The sequence below is a fragment of the Lathyrus oleraceus genome, chromosome 1, assembly GCF_024323335.1.
Source record: "Lathyrus oleraceus cultivar Zhongwan6 chromosome 1, CAAS_Psat_ZW6_1.0, whole genome shotgun sequence".
Classification (NCBI taxonomy): domain Eukaryota; kingdom Viridiplantae; phylum Streptophyta; class Magnoliopsida; order Fabales; family Fabaceae; genus Lathyrus; species Lathyrus oleraceus.
This window is the reverse complement of record NC_066579.1, coordinates 28421003-28442990: the sequence shown is the minus strand read 5'-3', so window position 1 is coordinate 28442990 and position 21988 is coordinate 28421003. Positions and strand designations below refer to the sequence as shown.

At 35.0% G+C, this 21988-nt stretch overlaps 3 protein-coding genes and 1 non-coding gene across 4 annotated transcripts; 2 read left to right on the top strand and 2 right to left on the bottom strand.

Moving 5' to 3' along the window:
* Window positions 1–1079: 1079 nt before the first annotated feature.
* On the bottom strand, window positions 1080–1644 carry LOC127088458 (photosystem I P700 chlorophyll a apoprotein A2-like). Its single transcript, XM_051029320.1, has 2 exons — window positions 1309–1644; window positions 1080–1190 (listed from the first exon to the last, which is right to left on the bottom strand). Exons 1-2 carry the CDS (start codon window positions 1642–1644, stop codon window positions 1080–1082), a joined length of 447 nt encoding a protein of 148 aa, XP_050885277.1.
* LOC127086781 (photosystem I P700 chlorophyll a apoprotein A1) lies at window positions 1235–5790 on the bottom strand. The gene has a single exon (XM_051027593.1). The coding sequence runs from the start codon at window positions 3992–3994 to the stop codon at window positions 1670–1672; it is 2325 nt and encodes a 774-aa protein (XP_050883550.1). The 5' UTR covers window positions 3995–5790; the 3' UTR covers window positions 1235–1669.
* A 626-nt stretch (window positions 5791–6416) lies between these two features.
* LOC127086797 (photosystem II D2 protein) lies at window positions 6417–9095 on the top strand. The gene has a single exon (XM_051027612.1). The coding sequence runs from the start codon at window positions 7956–7958 to the stop codon at window positions 9015–9017; it is 1062 nt and encodes a 353-aa protein (XP_050883569.1). The 5' UTR covers window positions 6417–7955; the 3' UTR covers window positions 9018–9095.
* TRNAT-GGU (transfer RNA threonine (anticodon GGU)) lies at window positions 6513–6584 on the top strand. The gene has a single exon. It is a non-coding gene; the product is annotated as a tRNA-Thr (tRNA).
* Window positions 9096–21988: the final 12893 nt, after the last annotated feature.

Below are 21988 nucleotides of genomic sequence, written 5' to 3'. Positions count from 1 at the left end.
AAGGGGGGGTTTGAATTGTTTGAAAAATAAGCGCTTTTGCAAAATGAAATCACACAATGATTTTATACTGGTTCGCTTATAACACAAAGCTACTCCAGTCCACCCGGCCAAGGTGATTTCGCCTTCAACAAGGACTTAATCCACTAATTTTGAAAGATTACAAACAACCCCTAAGAGAGAAGAAAATCTCTTAGTCCTCTCAAGTCTACAGACTACAAAGAGTCACTTGAGGAAATCAAATAAAAATAAGATACAAGATGTGTAATCTAGAGTGCTTCTAAGAAAGCAAATATTACAAACTTAAGAACAATTTTTCACTTGATAAGCAAAAGCTTAGTGAAAATCTTTGAAGAACAAAGATGTTTTTCTTGAGCGTGATATGATTTCAGTATAGTTTTGGCTAGTGATTTCTTCGTATTTACTGAATGAGATTTCTTCTCTATTTATAGGAGTTGAAGTAGAGTTGAAGTAGCGTTGAATCTGTTGGATATTTAGATGTAGTTACTCCATTCCATTAATAGCTTCTGCAGTAGACTTTTTCACTTAGAAGTGACTACTTACCACAATTAGTATCTTCTCTCTTGGAAGTGGAGATTAACGTCTCTTTCTAATTGAGGAAATCCATTTGCAGAACTTTAACTTGGCTTAAACGTTACTTCATCATGATTAACAATTCTGATTAGAGTCTTCGTGTATCTGAAGAAACTTGCTTCTGATGTTATTTCTTGAATGTTCAGATGGCGCTGATAACTTCAGAATTTACAGAAGGCAATTGTTCAGAGTCAGAGCTTCTAGACTTTACTTCATGTTCAGATGCTTCTGATACTTGCAGTTTTGTCCAGAGTTAGAGCTTCTTGAATGAGATTCCTCTTTAGATGCTTTTGATACTTGAGATTTTGCATCTGATCTTGTTTTGCATCTGATGACATCATCAGATTTATTTCTTCTTTCTTTAGAACCCTGCACACTTAGAAACTTTTCGTTAGGGTGCCATTTTTGGTTTCATCCTTTGTTATCATCAAAATCATGGAATCTGTTGTAGAGCAATTTTTGTTCTTACACTAAATGCCCTGCCCAAGCTAAGGAACTGACTCCAAATAGTCCTGACAAATGATGATTGAGGCGGGATTCGGCATTTTTAAACCAGGAAACGCTCGGTTTCCATTTCGGTTGTAGGTGTAACCAGCCCGCTAATAAGGATATGAAAGAAAGAAATAATAGAAAAATAGCTCCAGTATAAAGATCCTCATTAGTACGTAAACCAATTGTATACCACCACTGATAAACACCGGAATAGGCAATATTCACTGGGCCAAGAGCACCCCCTCGAGTAAAAGCTTCTACAGCCGGTTGACCAAAATGGGGATCCCAAATTGCATGAGCAATAGGTCTTACATGTAAAGGATCCTGTACCCATGCCTCAAAATTTCCTTGCCAAGCTACATGGAAGAGATTCCCGGAAGTCCACAGAAAAATTATTGCTAATTGTCCGAAATGAGAAGCAAAAATATTCTGATAAAGACGTCCCTCAGTAATATCATCATGACTCTCGAAGTCATGTGCGGTAGCAATACCAAACCAAATACGACGAGTAGTGGGGTCCTGAGCTAAGCCTTGGCTAAACCTTGGAAATCTTAATGCCATAATGCTTTTCAAATCCTCCTAGCCATTATCCTACTGCAATAATTCTTGCTAAGAAGAATGCCCACGTTGTGGCAATTCCACCCAGAAGGTAATGTGTTACTCCTACAGCACGTCCCTGTACAATGCTCAAGGCTCTAGGCTGAGTAGCAGGAGCAACTTTTAATTTATTATGAGCCCAAACGATGGATTCAATAAGTTCTTGCCAATAACCACGCCCGCTGAATAGAAACATTAAACTAAAAGCCCATACAAAATGGGCGCCTAAGAAAAAAAGACCATATGCAGATAATGAGGAACCATAAGACTGAATTACCTGGGATGCCTGCGCCCATAAGAAATCGCGAAGCCACCCATTAATGGTAATCGAACTCTGCGCAAAGTTTCCTCCTGTGATATGAGTTACTACTCCTTGATCATTTATACTTCCCCAAACATCTGACTGCATTTTCCAACTGAAATGGAATATTACTACAGAAATTGCATTGTACATCCAAAATAATCCTAGGAAGACATGATCCCAAGCGGATACTTGGCATGTCCCCCCTCTTCCAGGGCCATCACAAGGGAACCGAAAACCAAGATTTGCTTTATCCGGTATCAATCGTGAGCTACGAGCAAATAGAACACCTTTTAGGAGTATCAATACCGTCACATGAATTGTAAATGCATGAATATGATGTACCAAAAAATCTGCAGTTCCTAATGGAATAGGTAACAAAGCTACTTTGCCGCCCACTGACACTAAATCACCACCGCCCCAAGTCAAACTGGTGCTTGTTGTTGCACCAGGGGCTGTTGTGCCAGGTGCTAAAGCATGGGTATTTTGTATCCATTGAGCAAAGACAGGTTGTAATTGTATAGCGGTATCTGAAAACATATCTTGAGGGCGCCCTAAAGCACTCATGGTATCATTATGAATATACAACCCAAAACTGTGAAAGCCTAAAAATATACACACCCAGTTGAGATGTGATATGATTGCATCACGATGTCTAAGAACACGATCTAATAGATCGTTGTATCGAGTAGTTGGATCATAGTCTCTTACCATAAAAATGGCTGCATGTGCAGCATCACCAACTATGAGAAAGCCCCCAATCCACATGTGATGTGTGAACAATGACAGTTGTGTACCATAGTCAGTAGCTAGGTATGGATAAGGAGGCATAGCATACATATGGTGAGCTACAATAATGGTCAAAGAGCCTAACATAGCTAGGTTAATAGATAATTGAGCATGCCATGACGTTGTTAGGATCTCATATAGACCTTTATGACCCTGGCCTGTAAATGGACCTTTATGGGCTTCTAAAATATCTTTTATACCATGACCAATACCCCAGTTAGTTCTATACATATGACCCGCAATGAGAAAAAGAATTGCAATAGCTAAATGATGATGTGCAATATCAGTCAGCCATAGACCACCAGTTAGTGGGTCTAATCCTCCACGAAAAGTAAGAAAGTCCGCGTATTTTGACCAATTCAAGGTAAAAAATGGGGTTGCTCCCTCAGCAAAACTTGGATAAAGTTGAGCCAAAAGATCCCGATTCAAGATAAATTCATGAGGAAGTGGGATCTCTTTGGGATCTACTCCAGCATTTAGAAATTGGTTAATTGGTAAAGATACATGTACTTGATGCCCCGCCCAAGAAAGAGACCCAAGTCCTAGTAGACCTGCCAAATGGTGATTCAACATGGATTCTACATCTTGAAACCAAACCAATTTTGGAGCAGCTTTGTGATAATGAAACCAACCAGCAAAAAGCATTAAGGCTGCAAAGACCAACGCACCGATTGCAGTACAATAGAGTTGTAATTCACTAGTTATTCCAGATGCTCGCCAAATCTGAAAAAAACCAGAGGTTATTTGTATTCCGCGGAAACCTCCCCCTACATCACCATTCAATATTTCTTGGCCTACTATTGGCCAAACCACTTGGGCACTAGGTCGAATGTGAGTAGGATCATTTAGCCATGCTTCATAATTGGAAAAACGAGCACCATGGAAATACATGCCACTCAGCCAAAGAAAGATAATGGAGAGTTGGCCGAAATGAGCACTAAATACTTTTCGGGAAATCTCCTCTAAATCACTAGTATGGCTATCGAAATCATGAGCATCAGCATGTAGGTTCCAGATCCAAGTAGTAGTATCAGGTCCCTTAGCTATTGTTCTTGAGAAATGACCAGGTTTTGCCCATTGCTCGAAAGACGTTTTTATGGGATCCCTATCTACCAAAATTTTGACTTCTGGATCTGCCAAAATTTGGACTTTTGGTTCCGGCGAACGAATAATCATTGAGTCCTCCTCTTTCCGGACAACACATACAAAGAGACCCGCCAACATAAAACATAATTAGTGAACTTATGAGAAATGTTTATATTGAATATCTTTCTCCCATCTATCTATTCTATATTTTCTTGAGTTATTCACTAGAACAATTAGGATCCGGAAGTGAATCCGGGGCAAGTGTTCGGATCTATTATGACATAGCAGTTAGGCGCTCAACGGACCCTTTTATTTGACTGATGGTGACAATAAACTATCAAAAATTCAATATTCAATATATATAATGGATTCTCTCTATATTTTATTCTCTATTAGAGAATAAAATATAGACAATAATATTAGAATTAGAATAAAAAAAAAAAAAGAAAACTCAGGATCAATTAAAATGTGAATAGGATGAATTGGTTTCTAATAATATAATTTATGAAGGAAATAAGAATATTTCTAGAATTCAATTCGATAGGAAATATAGAAATATACTTTTTTGGGGGTTGTCGAAGATCCTTTTTGTTATGTAGTCTGATCATTTTATTTAAAACAAAGATTCAAACAAAGACCCGAAATACAAATCCTTTTTTCATTTTTTTCTTCAATCATTGCATTGATAAGAAATAAGAAGTCATGTTTCACTAAAATTAGTCACTTTGACTTACCGTTTTTACATAAATTATAAGTAAAAAGGCAGTAGGAACTAGAATGAAGAGTGCAGTAGCTATAAATGCGAGAATATTTACTTCCATAATCTCTATGTTTTCTTTCTCTTTAATTTCTAATAAATACTTCGGGATTTAATCCCATAGAAATGAAAAATCTTTCGTCACTAAATTCAATGGTATAAATAGGATCTCGATGATATCCAAATAAGAAAATGACTTTATGATGCAATCAAAAAGTCGTTTTTCTTTCTTTGTCCGAACCTTTCCCTTAAACAAACTAAACTAAAAAAGAAAGAAAAAAGGGGATACCCGTTAGAAATGATATTTTATTTTTATTTTTATTCCCTTTCATACACGAAATCCATTGATATTTTATTTTTTTGATTGGATTTGTATCCATCGGGACTGACGGGACTCGAACCCGCAGCTTCCGCCTTGACAGGGCGGTGCTCTGACCAATTGAACTACAATCCCAGGGAAAAAGTCGTATAGTATACATACATATTCTTACAATTGCATCCAAACTCTTTGTTTTTCTATTTGAGATTCGAACCCCTGTAAAAGAGGCTCACTTCTATATATATTCCTATTTTGATGGGTCTGCACTTTATCGACACGGATGACTCGCATCGCAATCCGTTCGTTATTGCCAACTTTATTTAAAAATAAATGAATCAAGAAATGAATCAAGGAAACAAAACAAAAAAGACTCTTTTTTGTTTTTTAACTTTAACCCTTTCCTTAGACTTTAAACTTACAGATCCCGATAGGAATTTTGGAAAATCAGAATTTGTGGAAAAAATATGTAAGTAATATGGAAAAAAGACATAGGACTCGAGATTCTAATCTTCTGTATCCGAACCCATTGGTGATTTTAAGAGAACACCAAATGGGTTCTATCATTTCATGGTGGATCCAGAAATATTTTTGGGCCGAGCTGGATTTGAACCAGCGTAGACATATTGCCAACGAATTTACAGTCCGTCCCCATTAACCGCTCGGGCATCGACCCAGGAAGAATCCAATTTAGTCTTTATTGATAATCCCTGATCCATTTCCTTTCGTAGTACCCTACCCCCAGGGGAAGTCGAATCCCCGTTGCCTCCTTGAAAGAGAGATGTCCTAAACCGCTAGACGATGGGGGCATCCTTCCCCGACCTCCATTCTACTATGTTCATAGTATGAACAGTTTTTTGAAATTGTCAATATAATGATTCGATCAGAAGGATCTTCTCATCTTTCAGAATTCCTTACAATTTTTTGATTAATCCTTTCGATTTCGAAATTGTTCATTCCAATCACCAATCTATAATTCAACAAAATACAAAATAAAACGAAGTAATGCGAAACAAACCAAAATAAACATAGAATCCTTTCTGGAAATGATTGATTTGCTGGAACAGGGGGGCATTAACACCTTATTTCTTTCACTTTCATTCAGTGTTAAGAAGATTGAATTAGGTATATTTCTATTTCACACTAAGTCGGGAAATAAAAAAACGAGAATGAATCTGGAAATTGAGTAAAAAAGGATGAAGATCAATAAGAATTCAGTTGAGGGACAGGATAGAATCCATTTATCAAAGATTCAGAAATATTTGAATTAGGGGTACATGTATCAATGAAATTAATTTCGTGTTATGATGAAGATGACTTCAATTCGAATCGGTTTTGAAAAATTGAATTCCAGTGATATTTATCAAATCCAATATGAATAAATTCTTTTTTCACTATACTCGTCAATCCAATTTTTTGTTCATTAATGAGTTGGTACAAAAAATAGATCTATGTACATATATATAAATCTGATTTATATATATATTTCGTATATATATAATAAGTATATGCAGTAACAAATAGATGTACTAAACTCATATTCATATTGGCTTATTCTGTATTCGGGAATTGACTCAAACGGCGCCCTTTTAACTCAGTGGTAGAGTAACGCCATGGTAAGGCGTAAGTCGTCGGTTCAAATCCGATAAAGGGCTTTTTTTTATCAAAAAATGATAACAGTAGTATTCCTATTTGAAGGAACATATACAAATATTCTTGATATTTGTAAGAAGTTTCTGTTTGTAATAAATAAAAAAAACGAAGGAATAGTTGAATTTCATTAAAAAATCGAATTTAGAATTGAAACTCTATTAAGTTATTGTTATCATTCGAATAGAGTAAACTCATTCTAGTTAGAAAGGGAAATGGCATTCTTTTCTATATATATTATTTCTTTTTTTAGAATGTGATATTTCCTTGAATTGTCAGATACTCCTATTTTCGATTATTCCAATCAAATAAAGGGAGAGATTCTAAAAAAAGTAAGTGGACCTAACCTATTGAATCATAACTATATCCACTATTCTGATATTCAAATTGGATAGAAATGAAATTCGAACTGTGGATCTTTTTTTCTTTTTAATACCTTTTTGGTTCTAACTCTGCAAGAATCTGTTGATATTTCGGATAAAATCTTATTGTTCCTAGGAATCAATTGCTACTCCTCTCCTCCAGTGGAAGGCTTATTCTAAGTTCCAACAGACAAGTCATTTGACTTCAAAATATCTTTTTTCCGAATACAAGAAAAGATCCAAATTGATTTCTATTATTTCTTGAAGATATGTCTATAAAAAGAATCGAAAAATCCATCAAATCATGACTTCGAGTATCCAAATTTGGTTTTCATATCTATGCATACGAGGCATACGAGATTTTGAAGGCAATTAATGGACGAAACTTGCACATAGAGAAAAATATTCCAATTTCTTACCTCGATCCGCACGAAAGGGTATACGTCGGAATTTGATTAATCTGAATGAAATAAAAATAGAACAAAGAAGACAATAAAAGAAATCAATGTAAAATAGAAAGTAAAATATAGGATCCTCTAGTAGTTTTCTAGACATACAAATTCGAACCATACAAATTCGAATAATATAGAAAACGATTTTTTTTTATTTCACGAACAAGATTCAAGAATAATCTTATTTGATAAAAGCAGAGTAGTATGTCTGGGGATCTGCTAGTAACGAGAGTAATAAAAGCGATCGATCATTTGTTTATGGAATAGTTCTTTAAAAAATGTATTTATAGGATTTATGAGTCATAAGACACTTTTCGAGTCATGACTTAGGGAATTTTTTTAGAATAGAAAGGAATAAGCCAATTAAGTTAATGGATTTGACCTAGATTAGATATCAATCGACAAAAAAATAATTTTTCTATTCGAAACCCAGTCGAAAACAAGGGAGAGTCTACGAGAAATCATATCATATATAAAATGAAAAAAGCCTCGAAGGTTCCATCCCTGAAAATGCTAGGAGGTGTTCGGAAATGGTTTGAAGTAGTTGAATAGGAGGATTACTATGACTATAGCTCTTGGTAAATTTACCAAAGATCAAAATGATTTATTTGATATTATGGATGACTGGTTACGGAGGGACCGTTTTGTTTTTGTGGGTTGGTCCGGTCTATTGCTCTTTCCTTGCGCCTATTTTGCCGTGGGGGGTTGGTTCACAGGTACCACCTTTGTAACTTCATGGTATACTCATGGATTGGCAAGTTCCTATTTGGAAGGTTGTAACTTCTTAACTGCAGCAGTCTCTACTCCTGCTAATAGTTTAGCACACTCTTTGTTGTTACTGTGGGGTCCTGAAGCACAGGGAGATTTGACTCGTTGGTGTCAATTAGGTGGTCTGTGGACTTTTGTTGCTCTTCACGGTGCTTTCGGATTAATAGGTTTTATGTTACGTCAATTTGAACTTGCTCGATCTGTTCAATTGCGGCCTTATAATGCAATCGCATTCTCCGGTCCAATTGCTGTTTTTGTTTCTGTATTCCTTATTTATCCACTGGGCCAGTTTGGTTGGTTCTTTGCGCCTAGTTTTGGTGTAGCAGCTATATTTCGATTCATTCTCTTTTTTCAAGGGTTTCATAATTGGACATTAAACCCATTTCATATGATGGGAGTTGCTGGTGTATTGGGCGCTGCCCTACTATGCGCTATTCATGGCGCTACCGTAGAAAATACCTTATTTGAAGATGGTGATGGCGCAAATACATTCTGGGCTTTTAACCCAACCCAAGCAGAAGAAACTTATTCAATGGTTACTGCTAACCGCTTTTGGTCCCAAATCTTTGGGGTTGCTTTTTCCAATAAACGTTGGTTACATTTCTTTATGTTATTTGTACCAGTAACTGGTTTATGGATGAGTGCTCTTGGAGTAGTCGGTCTGGCCCTGAACCTACGTGCCTATGACTTTGTTTCTCAAGAAATCCGCGCAGCGGAAGATCCTGAATTTGAGACTTTCTACACCAAAAATATTCTCTTAAACGAAGGTATTCGTGCGTGGATGGCGACTCAAGATCAGCCTCATGAAAACCTTATATTCCCTGAGGAGGTTCTACCACGTGGAAACGCTCTTTAATGGAACTTTAGCTTTAACTGGTCGTGACCAAGAAACTACTGGTTTTGCTTGGTGGGCCGGGAATGCCCGACTTATCAATTTGAGTCGAGGAGATCATATTGAAAAAAGGTTTTGTTTTTCAATTCATTTATATCTAATCTTTTTTCGGGCTCGGCTAAGTGGTGATATAGCCGAGCCCGAAAAAACGGAGCCAACCAAAATCAATAAAAAAAATCCATTCGCCAAGAAAAAGGAGAGAGGGGGATTCGAACCCTCGATAGTTCTTTGTTTCGAACTATACCGGTTTTCAAGACCGGAGCTATCAACCACTCAGCCATCTCTCCAAAAGATAATTTCTATTTTATCTTTATTCCACTCAAGAGAACATGACCATACAAATTAATACCCTTTTCTCTATGATAAAGATATCTCTCTATGATAAAGATATCCAGTGTGAATCTATTGGTCTAGTTCTCTATCCGTATATATTATATATGCATGATCCAGCTCTTTTGTGAAATAAAAAAACTACCCCTCGATCCATGCCTCAATAAGGAGTGTCATCTAAAATCAATGGATTCATGATAAAACCCTCCATAAGGAGAATGTCTTTTTTATTTCTTTTTGGAAGGGGTCAATAAGGGGTTGGGGGATCAAATGGTATAGTTCTTTTGTTGGTAAATTAGAGGATTATAAACATGACTATTGCGTTTCAATTAGCTGTTTTTGCATTAATTGTTACTTCATCCATTTTATTAATTAGTGTACCTGTTGTATTTGCTTCTCCTGATGGTTGGTCAAGTAACAAAAATGTTGTCTTTTCTGGTACATCATTATGGATTGGATTAGTATTTCTAGTGGGTATTCTGAATTCTCTCATCTCTTGAAACTATTCATTCTGGATCAAAAAACGAAATGACCCCTCCCCCCGAATTCTTTCGGGTTGTGTGTGAGGCACATGAAAATGGAATATATAAGACCCCACAAATAAAGAAAACTAAAACATTATTAATGGGAGGGGTCAAACTCCTTTCTCTCATGGAGCCGAGCAAATACTGAATTTATTTTTTGGATATCAATACCAAATCCCATCAATCGAATCGCGTTTTTGAAAAATACGAGACATTTAAGTCATACAAGTAAAGCAATCTATTCATTGATAAAGAAAAGAAAAAGGATGAATCCAATCTTGGGTTAAATGGCCTCTTTTGTTTATCATTTTATTTCATTCTTATACATAGAAAATGAGACTCCATATTTTTACTGCCCTTTCATTCAAATCATCATACTATCTACTAACTAGAAGTAATAGAGTATTCTGAAATTAGATTAAATGTCCTAAAAAAAGTCAGAATTTATTAGAAAACTCAAATTTGAATATTTTTAAAGATCAGATAAGTCTTACAGTGTGAATCCGTGATTACAAATCTTGCAATTTTTGGATAGACAATAAAAATATGGATCATCTCATCATTTCCTTTTTTTCCATTAAAAAATAAAAATTCTATTATTCGATTTGAGTCTACCACCAATACGTGGATCTTGATTGTAGATATGAAATACAATTTTTGGTAATGGTAAAAAAGGCTTGTAACTCGTTGTTTAAGCAACTATTAAGAGTTCCCAGAGCTCCTTGTAATGCTTGTTGTAAAACACTTTGTTGGACTTGATTAATCGCCCTTTGTTGTTCAAAATGAATGGTTTTATTTTTGTCATTTTCGAATTGTTCCAACACAAAAAGCATTAGTTCTCCCTGAAAAGGAGGTGATCCAGTCGCACCTTCCAGTACGGCTACCTTGTTACGACTTCACTCTAGTCACTAGCCCTGCCAACCCCCCCCCCCCCCCCCACCATTCTTCTCCCATTATTCTCCATTTTATTTCTATTATTCCATTAAATAAATAATACTCAAAATAATTATTTTATTTTAAATCAAATAATTCTCTAATCCTCACCACACCTCAGCTATTACTCAACTTACTCCTAACTCTTTAATTTAAATAAAAATTATATTTTCTCTCAACTCTAAAATATTTCTAATATTTAATTAAATTAACAATAAATCAAAAAAACCATACATATCACTCAAATAAATAGAATAAAGGTTTAATACCTTTTTTCGTCCCGTATCTTTAGCACTAGATTCATTTTGGTCCCTTAATTTTAAAAATTACCATTTTGATCCCTCAGTTATTCAAAGTGGTTCACGTTTATCCTTACCGTCCAAAACGTTAGTCAAAGTTAATTGAGATGTGTCATACCCCAATTTTGACCCTCATTCAATAAATCAATACAACCATCTTGACATCTACATCATCTACACATTATAGCATGCATTTCATCTCGCATAATACCTAAAATATCAGCCTAAATGAACTTTCGGCTCTACAGGCAGATCGGTTGAATTAATTTTCAAATGTGTGTCAAATCAGCGGGCAAAAAATTTCCAAGTCAAGCTTGCAGACATCAGTTTTATTAATCTACGTTTCGTGTAGTTTAACCTGGTATGCTCGATTTATTTTTCGACTAATTTTCCGATCACAATTTTTTGATTTGTCTGAGCGTTTAAACCGGTAATTTTTTATTTCAAAATTTGACAAAAACATGTATGTTTTCGAGAAATTTATTTCGATTGATCATTGTGGTGCAGTCGTTTTAATTTTCCAGGCATTTTCGCGCCCGGTTTTTTTTCATTTTGAGTCCGTATATTTTTATCTTTTTGTCAACATGTTCATAAAAAATAAATAGAATTAATAAAATAGTTATTTTGATTTTATCTTATTTTATTAGAAACATTTTATTTTTCTTTGACATAGTTGTTTTACTTTCATTTTGATTTCAAATAAGTATCTAAGGGTAAATTTGTCATTATTGAATATTAAAAAAACCTAGATTCATGCTCTCTCTCTCTCTATCTATATATATATATATATATATATATATATATATATATATATATATATATATATATATATATATATATATATATATATATATATATATATATATATATATATATATATATATATATATATACATACTTTCATTGTCCAACTGAAGAACTCTACCAATCAAACTCACCGGCGCATATACAACCCAAGCATATCCTCTCTCACTCAATAGGCGTTTTTAGAGAAGGAAATGAAAGAGTAAAAAGGTTGAGATTCATCGTGGATTCCATTACTATTCACAGTACTTTCATGTAAACTCAATCTTCTTCATTAAAAAAAATCAGCACCCATACCATTTCGTTAAATTTCCTCTCAAAAAAACACCAACAACATCTCCATATTCTTCACTCAAAAACCAACTTCTAACATGTTCCATACACTCCCTTCTTCTAAATAAATAGCAAACCTGCTACTCATCCAAAAAAAAACATAAACTCACACCGTAAATCTCCCTCTAAAAAAACCATATACTTTTCTTTCTCACCATATCATACTACATAAAGCCACCACTACCATATACTCAATAAAATCACATTCTTCTTACTACAACTACCATATAAAACCAACTCAAACCTCCTTCAAGTCTCATATTAGAACTTTAGTTACTCATAAACCAACAACATAAAATAACTTTTTTCATAATTTCCTCTTCACACCAAGAACAACAACCATGTGTAACCACCTTTATAAACATCCTGCAAACTTCTCACCACCAAAACCTTCTACCACTTTCTTATACACAAAAACTTAATACACTTTTCATCCCTTTCTAAGCAACCCTCCAAAAACCTCTCAATAACACCTTCCATAAATCAAACAAATCAACTCCTTCAAACATAAAAGAAACAAAGACACAACAAAACATAAAAAGCAATTGAAACCGAAAAAGAAAATAGAGGCATCCGTTACTTTCTCATTAGAAATTCCACCACAACTCCGTCGTGAGAAGCACCACGACGGAAAACGAATCTAGCCACCACGCCATTGTGAACCGGATCCACGTAGTCTTCGTCGGTAACCTCTTTCCTTTCATTCTTTGTTTATCTTCTTTTGTACTTGCATTTTGTTTGCCTTTGTTGTTAATAAATATTAAAGATTTGAAGTTTGTTTTGTTTTGATTAAGAGATGGAGAAATCTTGCACCTTGTTGTTGTTTTTATTAATTTTATTTTCCATATTTTGTTTTATTAATAAATGAGAGAGGAGAAAATTGATAAGTATTGAGTTTTTATTTTTCTGGAAAGAGAGATCATGAGTGAGAGAAAGACATTTGGTTTCTTCCTGAAAACATAAATAACCATATTTTCTATTTATTTATTTATTTATTTTTAAATATAATAAGAGCAACGCCAAGCGTCTCAAAAGGATTCGTTGCTTTTAGATTTTGAATTTTTTTTCAATGATCATAAACAGGCGTTGCCTCTCTTTCTATAATAGAGTTTTTTTTTCTTTTTATTTTTTATTAACAATAAATATCATGTCATGTGTTAAAGATAATAGGTAGTTATTCAATTAAAACAAATTGGCCATTGTAAAAAAATGGCATGTCTCTCTCCTTGGCATTTTGTTTGTTACATTTTTATTTTTTTTCCCTTTTTTTTTCCTTTTTTTTAGGGACTTGGCAAATGTAACTAAATAGTTGGTTCAAAATTAATTATAAAAAAAAAAAAAATCTACTATAAACAAATAAAATGGGACGTAACCCTTTTGTCATTTATTATTATTATTATTATTAAATTATTATTAGGTTATGGTTTAATTTGTTTTGGGTCTCTTAGGCCTAATTCAATATTGATGTTTGCACTCCTAATCCATGTCTGCATCCCTTTTGATTATCTCTTTTTATTTTTTTTATTACTATTTATTTTGTTTAGTTTTATTATTTAAATCAGTAGTTAATAAATTGATTATATTTTTAATTGATTAGTTGATTGCAATTTAAATTAAGTATTTGCTAATTATTAAATGTATTGTTTGATTATCTATTTAATCGGTTGTCATGTGCTTAGCCGATTAATTAGGTAATCTATATTCGTGTTCATAGTACGCATGTAAATAAATATTTTCTCTTTTCTTTATTTTCAAATTTGATTAGGGTTTGTATAGTATTAGTATTAATTGATTATTATTTATTTTATATTTATTTGCATTATTCCCGTAAAAGACAAATGTACTTCATCCTTTTGATTATAATTTGTATTTACTTGCTTGCTTTTATTTTATTATCATTAGTTAGGGAAATTAACTAATTAAATAAAAAATAAATATAAAATTACCCTTTCAAATAAGAGCAAACACTTTATCCAAGTAAGTTTTCAAAATCTCACAATTCTCAAATCATTTTTCATTTACGCAAATCAAACCTCGATCAACATTGAGCGACTTTACTAAATGAAATGTAATGTCAATTCTTTTTTCTAAACAAACTCAAAAGAAGAGGACCGTTGGAATCTAGCATTCCGGTGGGAACCCTCGAATGATCGGTCCCGAGCCACACGTTTTGGATTAACCGTTCATTCTTTTCTTTCATTCTTAAAACACTTAATAATTAACTTGGACAAAATAAAAGCCGTTTGGATCAAGCATTCTGGCGCAAACCTTTGAACAATTGATTCTTATCAAGCGTTCGTTGTCTATCAGACAATTTTCTTAAAATAATTCGAATTAAAAAGGACCGTTGGAATCTAGCATTCCGGTGGAACCCCGAATGATTGATCCTGAGGCTTAGGTCTTGTTCTCATCAAACATTCGTCATTCACCTAAAACACATCTAACCAATCAAAGTATTTTCTCAAAGCCGTGCAATCTTTAAAAACCTTTTCATAAACGAAAGACATCTTGTCTTAAGGTGATGTAAAGCAATGCTTCGTCCATAATTGTTAAGTTGAGATAAGTGACGCTTTTTCGAATGTTGATTTGTAAATCCATTTGATGTATGGTATACGTCAACTCCTCATCTGTTTTGGGTAAAACAATATTCTTCGTCGATTAATACAAGATAGCTTTCACTAAAATCGACCAACAAACAAACATTTTCTACCCAGAATTACGTAAGCCTTGAATTCTCTATTGCACCTGGAGATACATAGGAGCAGGATTTGTAAATCTTGTCAGACCCATTAATAAAAAATTTAGGTTTAGTTCCTCTTTACCCCCTAATAATAAAAACCTTTTTAGGTCCTCTATCATTAATTCAAAAACATTTCTCTTCTCTCTTTTTCTATCCTAAATAAGTAGAAGATCGCAAACTAACATAAGCTAATATTCAAATCAAAACTAACTAAATGGTTCCCATTGAGTACAACAGACATGAGGGGTGCTAATACATTTCCTTTACGTAATCGACTCCCGAACCCTGGTATTGGTTGCGATGATCATATCATATCCTTCCTTTTAGGGGTTTTATTGATATTTTCCCTTTCCCTCTTGAGAAATAAATAAAGTTCGGTGGCGACTCTTTTCAGTTCATACCACGAGCGTGCGATTGCGCTCTACGAGGTTGTGTTCTCATTTTTTGAGGTGCGACAAGATGCATATGTGGCACACACGTGTATTAGCTTATGATGACCTGGCAATATAATACATAAAAGGCAACATATTTATCCTCAGATGTCTCTCAAACCCAAAATGTGTATCATCTTTCTCAAGTCCATAATGTGTATTATCTTTCTCAAGCCCAAAACGAAGAATGAAGAACGAAGAAAGCACGTAAAACATAGAAAGAACGAATAAAGCACCCAAATTTCTCATCTTTCTATAATACTGGTAATGTTCGTTTTTTTCGTTTTAATCTTCATTAAATTCTATTTTAGGGTTCATCTGGTTTTCATTCTAGGGTTTTGTGTTCTTGATTCAAAATGTTGTAATTTTTAGGTATATTATCGATGAATATGTGCACGTAGTTATACACCATAGGTTTTTTTTTCCGAATGTGATGATAAGTCAAGTTATGGGGGTCCAGTTGCTGAAGTGAAGTGTGATGTAAGTGGGGTTATTTTGAGGTGTTATGGATTGTTAAAGAACTGGGATATGAGGAATCTGGAACAGTAATATACAAGGACCCAACAGTTGGTTTGTTTATTTTGATTGATGATAAAGGTGCCCAAGAGATAGTTGGATTATGTAAGGTACATAAGAGTGTTCATTTTTGTATGTGCAACATTCAGTTTCTCAACCTGATTACTATGATGGACCTATAGAGGATGAAACTGACAACATAGCTAAGGTTGTAGTTAATGTTGATGAAACTGAAGATGTCATTGGAAAACTGGTTGAAGATGTTCTCAATGGTAAAGCAGATGGTGTAAGTGACTTGAATAAGGCTGAGGTTGGAGGCACAAATGTTGATGTTAATGGGGATGAGCATATGAGTGAGGGTGAGGTAAGAGATATTAATGTTGATGTTAATGCGGCTGAGAATATGAGTGAGGGTGAGGTAAGAGATAATAATGTTAATGTTAATGGGGTTGAGGATATGAGTGAGGGTGAGGTAGGAGATACTAATGTTGATGTTAATAGGGATGAGGATATGAGTGATAGTGATGATGTGAGTTTCCAGTATGACAGTACCTTAGATGTTGCCTTTCAAGGCTCAGATGAAGATAATGATGGTTTAATGGAAGAGGATATTATACATCTACTGGGTTATAAAAAGGAGGCATACGGTAAAGGCAAAAAATATAGTGAGGAATGTGAAGGTGCTAATGAGAAATGCGAAGATGCTACTGATGAATTGGAGAGTGCGTGAGAAACTGGTGGTGAAAGTAACTATCATAGGAAGAGGTATCCTATTTGTAAAATTCCCCAAAACATGTCAGACTACAAATGGGAATTAGGAACCTATTTTGCAACAAATAATGATTTTAAGGAGGCAATTACTTCATATGTAGTTCAGTCGGGAAGGGATTTGAGATTCTCTAGAAATGATAAACAAAGGGTAAGAGTGATATATAAAGAAGGGTGTGATTGGAATGCATATTGTGGGAAGTTACCATATGAAGATTCTTGGCAATTGAGGAAATTGGTGGATAAGCATAACTGTAATAAATCATATAATGTGAAGCTCATGACTATAAAGTGGTTAAATAAAAGAATACAAAACTCTTTGAAAGATAATCCAAATTTGAAAATCAGGGACATCAAGGAAAAAGCCCAAAAGAAATGAAATATTGGTATAAACAAGACTAAGGATGTTAGGGCTAGGCGTGCAGCAAGAGGATTGGTTGATGGCTTATTTCTAGAAAAGTATACAAGAATTTATGACTATGCACATGAGGTCCTTAAAAAATCATGGTTCAACTGTCAAGATTAATGTTTAACCCGTTCCAGACAATGTAAGTGACAATAGGCCTCACTTCCAAAGGATGTACATTTGTTATGCAACTTGCAAAGATAGTTTCAAACTATGTAGACCTATAATTGGGCTTGATGGTTGTGTTTGAAGGACCTATGTGGAGGTCAAATATTGGCAGCCATAGGAAGAGATCTAAACAGCCAAATGATGCCAATAACATTTGCAGTTGTTGAAGGTGAAACAAAGGACAATTGGACACGGTTTCTAGAACTATTAATTGAGGATCTTTGAGGTAGAAGCCAATGTTGTACATATACCTTCATATCAGACCAACATAAGGTATTAATCTCCTGTATTTATTTTGTGCATGATTATAATGTTTTGATTTTGTGATAATGAATCTCTTGTATTTATTTGTTATGGTCTCTTGCCAGCTATGGATGAGCTTTTACCGGGTGTGGAACAGAGGTTTTGCGTACGCCATTTGTACAACAATTTTAGGAAGAGATTTCCTGGAAAGAAGTTGAAAGAGATTATATGGAAAGCTGCTAAATCAACATATTCACAATATTGGGAAAGGGAAATGAGAGAAATGAGAGATGTTAATGAGGTAGCGTTCAAGCACGTGATGAAAACACCTCATAGATTTTTGGAGAAAATCTCAATTCAAGACAACCTCTAAGTGTGATATTGTGTTGAACAACATGTTGAAGGCCTTCAATAATGTTATTATTGAAGCAAGAGCTAAGCTTATAGTCACAATGCTATAAGAGATCAGAACATACATAATGGAAAGGTGGGCAAAAAAAAGAATGAGATTTGCAAACCTTACCGATGATGACATATTGCCCAACATTATGAAGAGGTACTTTACAAACTGCTATGTTCTGATACTCTATAAACTGCTATATTTTGATACTTTATAAACTGTTATGTTTTGTATACTCATAATGTTTTGGTTATTAGGATTGCAAGGATTAGTGAATACACTAACATGTGGATTGTAAGGTATACTCATAATGTTATGTTATGTTCTATATACTCATAAAGTTATATTTGTTGAGATTATCTCTTGTTTTTCAGAATGTCTGTTGAGCATATCTTTGAGGTTAGGCACCTTGAAAATGCTAGCGATAAGTTCAGTGTCAACTTGCAAGATCAAAGTTGTACCATGTAGGAAATTGCAGCTGACAGCCTTGCAATGTATGCATGCAATTTCTTATATGAAAAACATAAATTTCAAGGTTGAGAGTTACATACCAGATATATACAAAAAAGAAAAATATCAAGAGGTATACAACCATGTCATCTACCCCATTAATTGCTCCAACCTCTAGGAAAGGACAATCTATAATGACGTGCAACCACTAGTATTTAGAAAAATGCCAGGAAGGCCAAAAAAGAAAAGGAATTTGGAGCAAGGTGAAGTAGATGGCACTGGTCGCAAACTGATGAGGACTATACTATATATTAAATGCAGTATATGCAAAAAAAACTGGTCATAACAAGCTTACTTGTAAGTATCCACTAACTCTGTCTCAATCCTAGACACAACCAACTCAGTCTCAAGCTCATGGAACTCAAGCTCAATCCCATACACAACCAACTGAGTCTCAAGCTCAGGGAACTCAAGCTCAATCCCAGACACAACCAACTCAGTCTCAGACTCACGGAACTCAAGCTCAACCTCAGACACAACCAGCTCAGTCTTAGACACATGAACCTCAGGCTCAGACACAGACTCAATCTCACACATAACCATCTCAATCTCAGACTTAGATTCAAGCTCACACAAACGCTAAAGCAAGTGGTTCCAGGACTCCAGTCATGAATTTGAGCATTAGGAGGCCAACAAGAAGTGTGTGATCACTGGGCCCTATAACTAGGTTACCTGCATCCAGGAATGTGGCAGGCCCTACAACTAGGCTCACTTCATCTCAAACAAGCAAGAAGAAAAATAGATATTTTAGGCACACTTCTGTTATGATTGTTGCTTCAATGGGCTTTGAATTTGCATGCCTTGCCTCATTTGACTTGTGAAATGAATTTGGTTGATGATACTGACATGAGACCTTTTGGAATAGTTTCTCATTTGATTGAAGTTGATTTATGTCAATTTTCATGTTCTGTTTTAAATTTTTTCCTCATCTTTGACCCTAGGCTTTGGCCTAAGGGTTTGCTTCTCATCTTTGAGCTTTGTTTTCAGGTTGAACATCCAAGCTAAATAGTTGTTGATGCTCCATCATTTGAGCACTTGATGTTTACCATTGTCCACTAACTTTGTGTGTTTTGTAGGGCATTTAATTCATTTGAGCTTGATTTGTGGCTTATGCCTTTGCTTATTGGGTTTGACTGTTGATATTAACTATTGTTGGTTTGTCTAAACTGTGTACTGATTTGTGTGATGTTTCCACAGGTACATTTAGTTGCTTAAGTTCACTTTGAACTTGCTTTTGCATTGGTTGCTTAACCAAATAGGTATAATTTCTCTTCTTCATGTAGTCTGGAAGACCTGGCTTGTTATGTGGCCAGGCACCTGTCTGAAGTCCTCCTTAAGAGGCAATGTCTTTGTGTGTTTACTTTTGTCCCCAAGCAGGAAAAGTCCTTTGATAAGGCAATTGGCAGACAAAAGAGATGTGTAATCCATCTCCTGTTATTCAGTGTGTCACTCACCTTGCTCACACCACGTGTGTTGATGCATAGTGAGAAAAAGCCCAAGATCTATAGAGTCTATAACTTGTGGAGAGAGTTCCAACTTTCTGAACTCCCACACCTTCTATTATTCAATGCTCTCTCTGACCAGAGATAGAAGCTATGAGGCACACCCCTCATCTCCTTTTCATCTGCTTCACCTTAACTCTCAATGTTAAGGTTAAGAGCACCACTTACCCCATTCCAGTTGACTTTAAAGTCTAACCCTTGCTTGAGCCTAATTGCTTGTATATAGTGTGTGCTAACTGAATCCTTGATTGCTTATTGGTTCATCTGTACATGTTTGTTTGTTTGCCTTTGTGCATTTATCATCACTAATTGCTCATTATTGCATGATCATCATTGCATATCTTTGTGACACATCTTTGTTTGCCCATTGAGGAATCAACTGTAAGTCCATTCATTGGCCATTGTTCCTATGATTTGGAAGGGATTGAGTGTAAGACCATTTCATTGGCCACTTATGTCCTCTTTGCTTAGAGCTTTTGTTTGTTTGTTGTATGTGAGGATGCAATTGTAAGTCCATGTTGTTGGCATTTGTACTCCCATGATCATCTGTTGGAGATTAGAGTAAGCCCAGATAGATTGGCATCTGACATCCATGTTTTGTTGTTTTGGGAGATTGGAATAAGTCCAGATAGATTGGCATCTGATATCCATGTTTGTTTGTTTTAGGAGATTGGTGTAAATCCATTTATTGGTATCCGATATCCAGTTTGTTTGGTGAGATTGGTGTAAGTCCAGTTGATTGGCATCCGGTATCATTTCTTTGTTTGTTTCAGGAGACTAGTATAAGTCCATTGAGTGGCATCTGGTATCCATCTTTGTTTTAGGAGATTGGTATAAGTCCAGTAATTGGCATCTGGTATCCATCTTTTGTTAACCTTGCCTGATACTTTGTTTACCTGTTATTTGCATTGTTGCCTATTCCAAAGGACACACTTGAATCATCTTCCATATGATTTCAAGAGGTGAACATCTAAGAAGTTTTACTTCCTCACCCTCTCATTTTTGTGTGTGTTTTCAAAACCCTCTTTTCACATGCTAATTCAAAAAACTTTGACATCTATTGTGCAAACATTTTCATCTCTTTTCAAATTAGAAACCTAGGCTTTAAGCCTTTGACTTTTCAAACTTCATTTTCTCAATACTTCTTTTGAATCAATTCTAATCATACTTTGACCATCTTTTGTGAATAAATTTCAAATCAATTAATCTCACTCACTCAATTGCTTTTGTGGCCCAAGCCCACTTCTTACTCAAGTTTTCATGCATTAGCCATAGGTTTGATTTATCCTAGTTGGTTGATGTTAATCTCACCTTTTGTCCTTAGTGATCGAACTGTAAGACTTCCGTACTGAAAACAGGGTTAACCCCTCTAGTACGTCGAAGCTTTTCTCACATGGTGGACTTGTTGTTTGTATAAGGTTGAGTTTTCTCCCGTGGATAACGAAAGACCTTAGGGCTTTTGTTTTAAAATGAACCCGCTCATATTTTGGAAATCTTTTAGCCGAACTACGGCGTTTTGATCCTTACCTTCCATGGAAAGGTACGTAGGCAACGGGTTCATCCGTTCAAACACAAAAACAATAAAAATTGTATATTCTTTTCTCATCCCTTCAATCAATGTTTGCATAATATATGTCATAAGCAAATAAACTTTTTTATAAAACAAGTGTGAAAAGAGGTTCCCTAGGAGTACCTTGGACGTGATGGGTACCTAACACCTTCCCATTGCGTAATTAACCCCTTATCCAGATCTCTGACCTTTTCATTAGTTTTCTATGTGTAAAACTTCTTAGGCTTTTGTTCGCTTTTTAGCCAATCCTTTGGATAAATAAAAGTGCGGTGGCGACTCCATCCTCAGCATCAATGTATGAGAAAGAAGACAAGCATACAAAGATAGAGTCGCCACCGCACTTTTATTTATCCAAAGGATTGGCTAAAAAGCGAACAAAAGCCTAAGAAGTTTTACACATAGAAAACTAATGAAAAGGTCAGAGATCTGGATAAGGGGTTAATTACGCAATGGGAAGG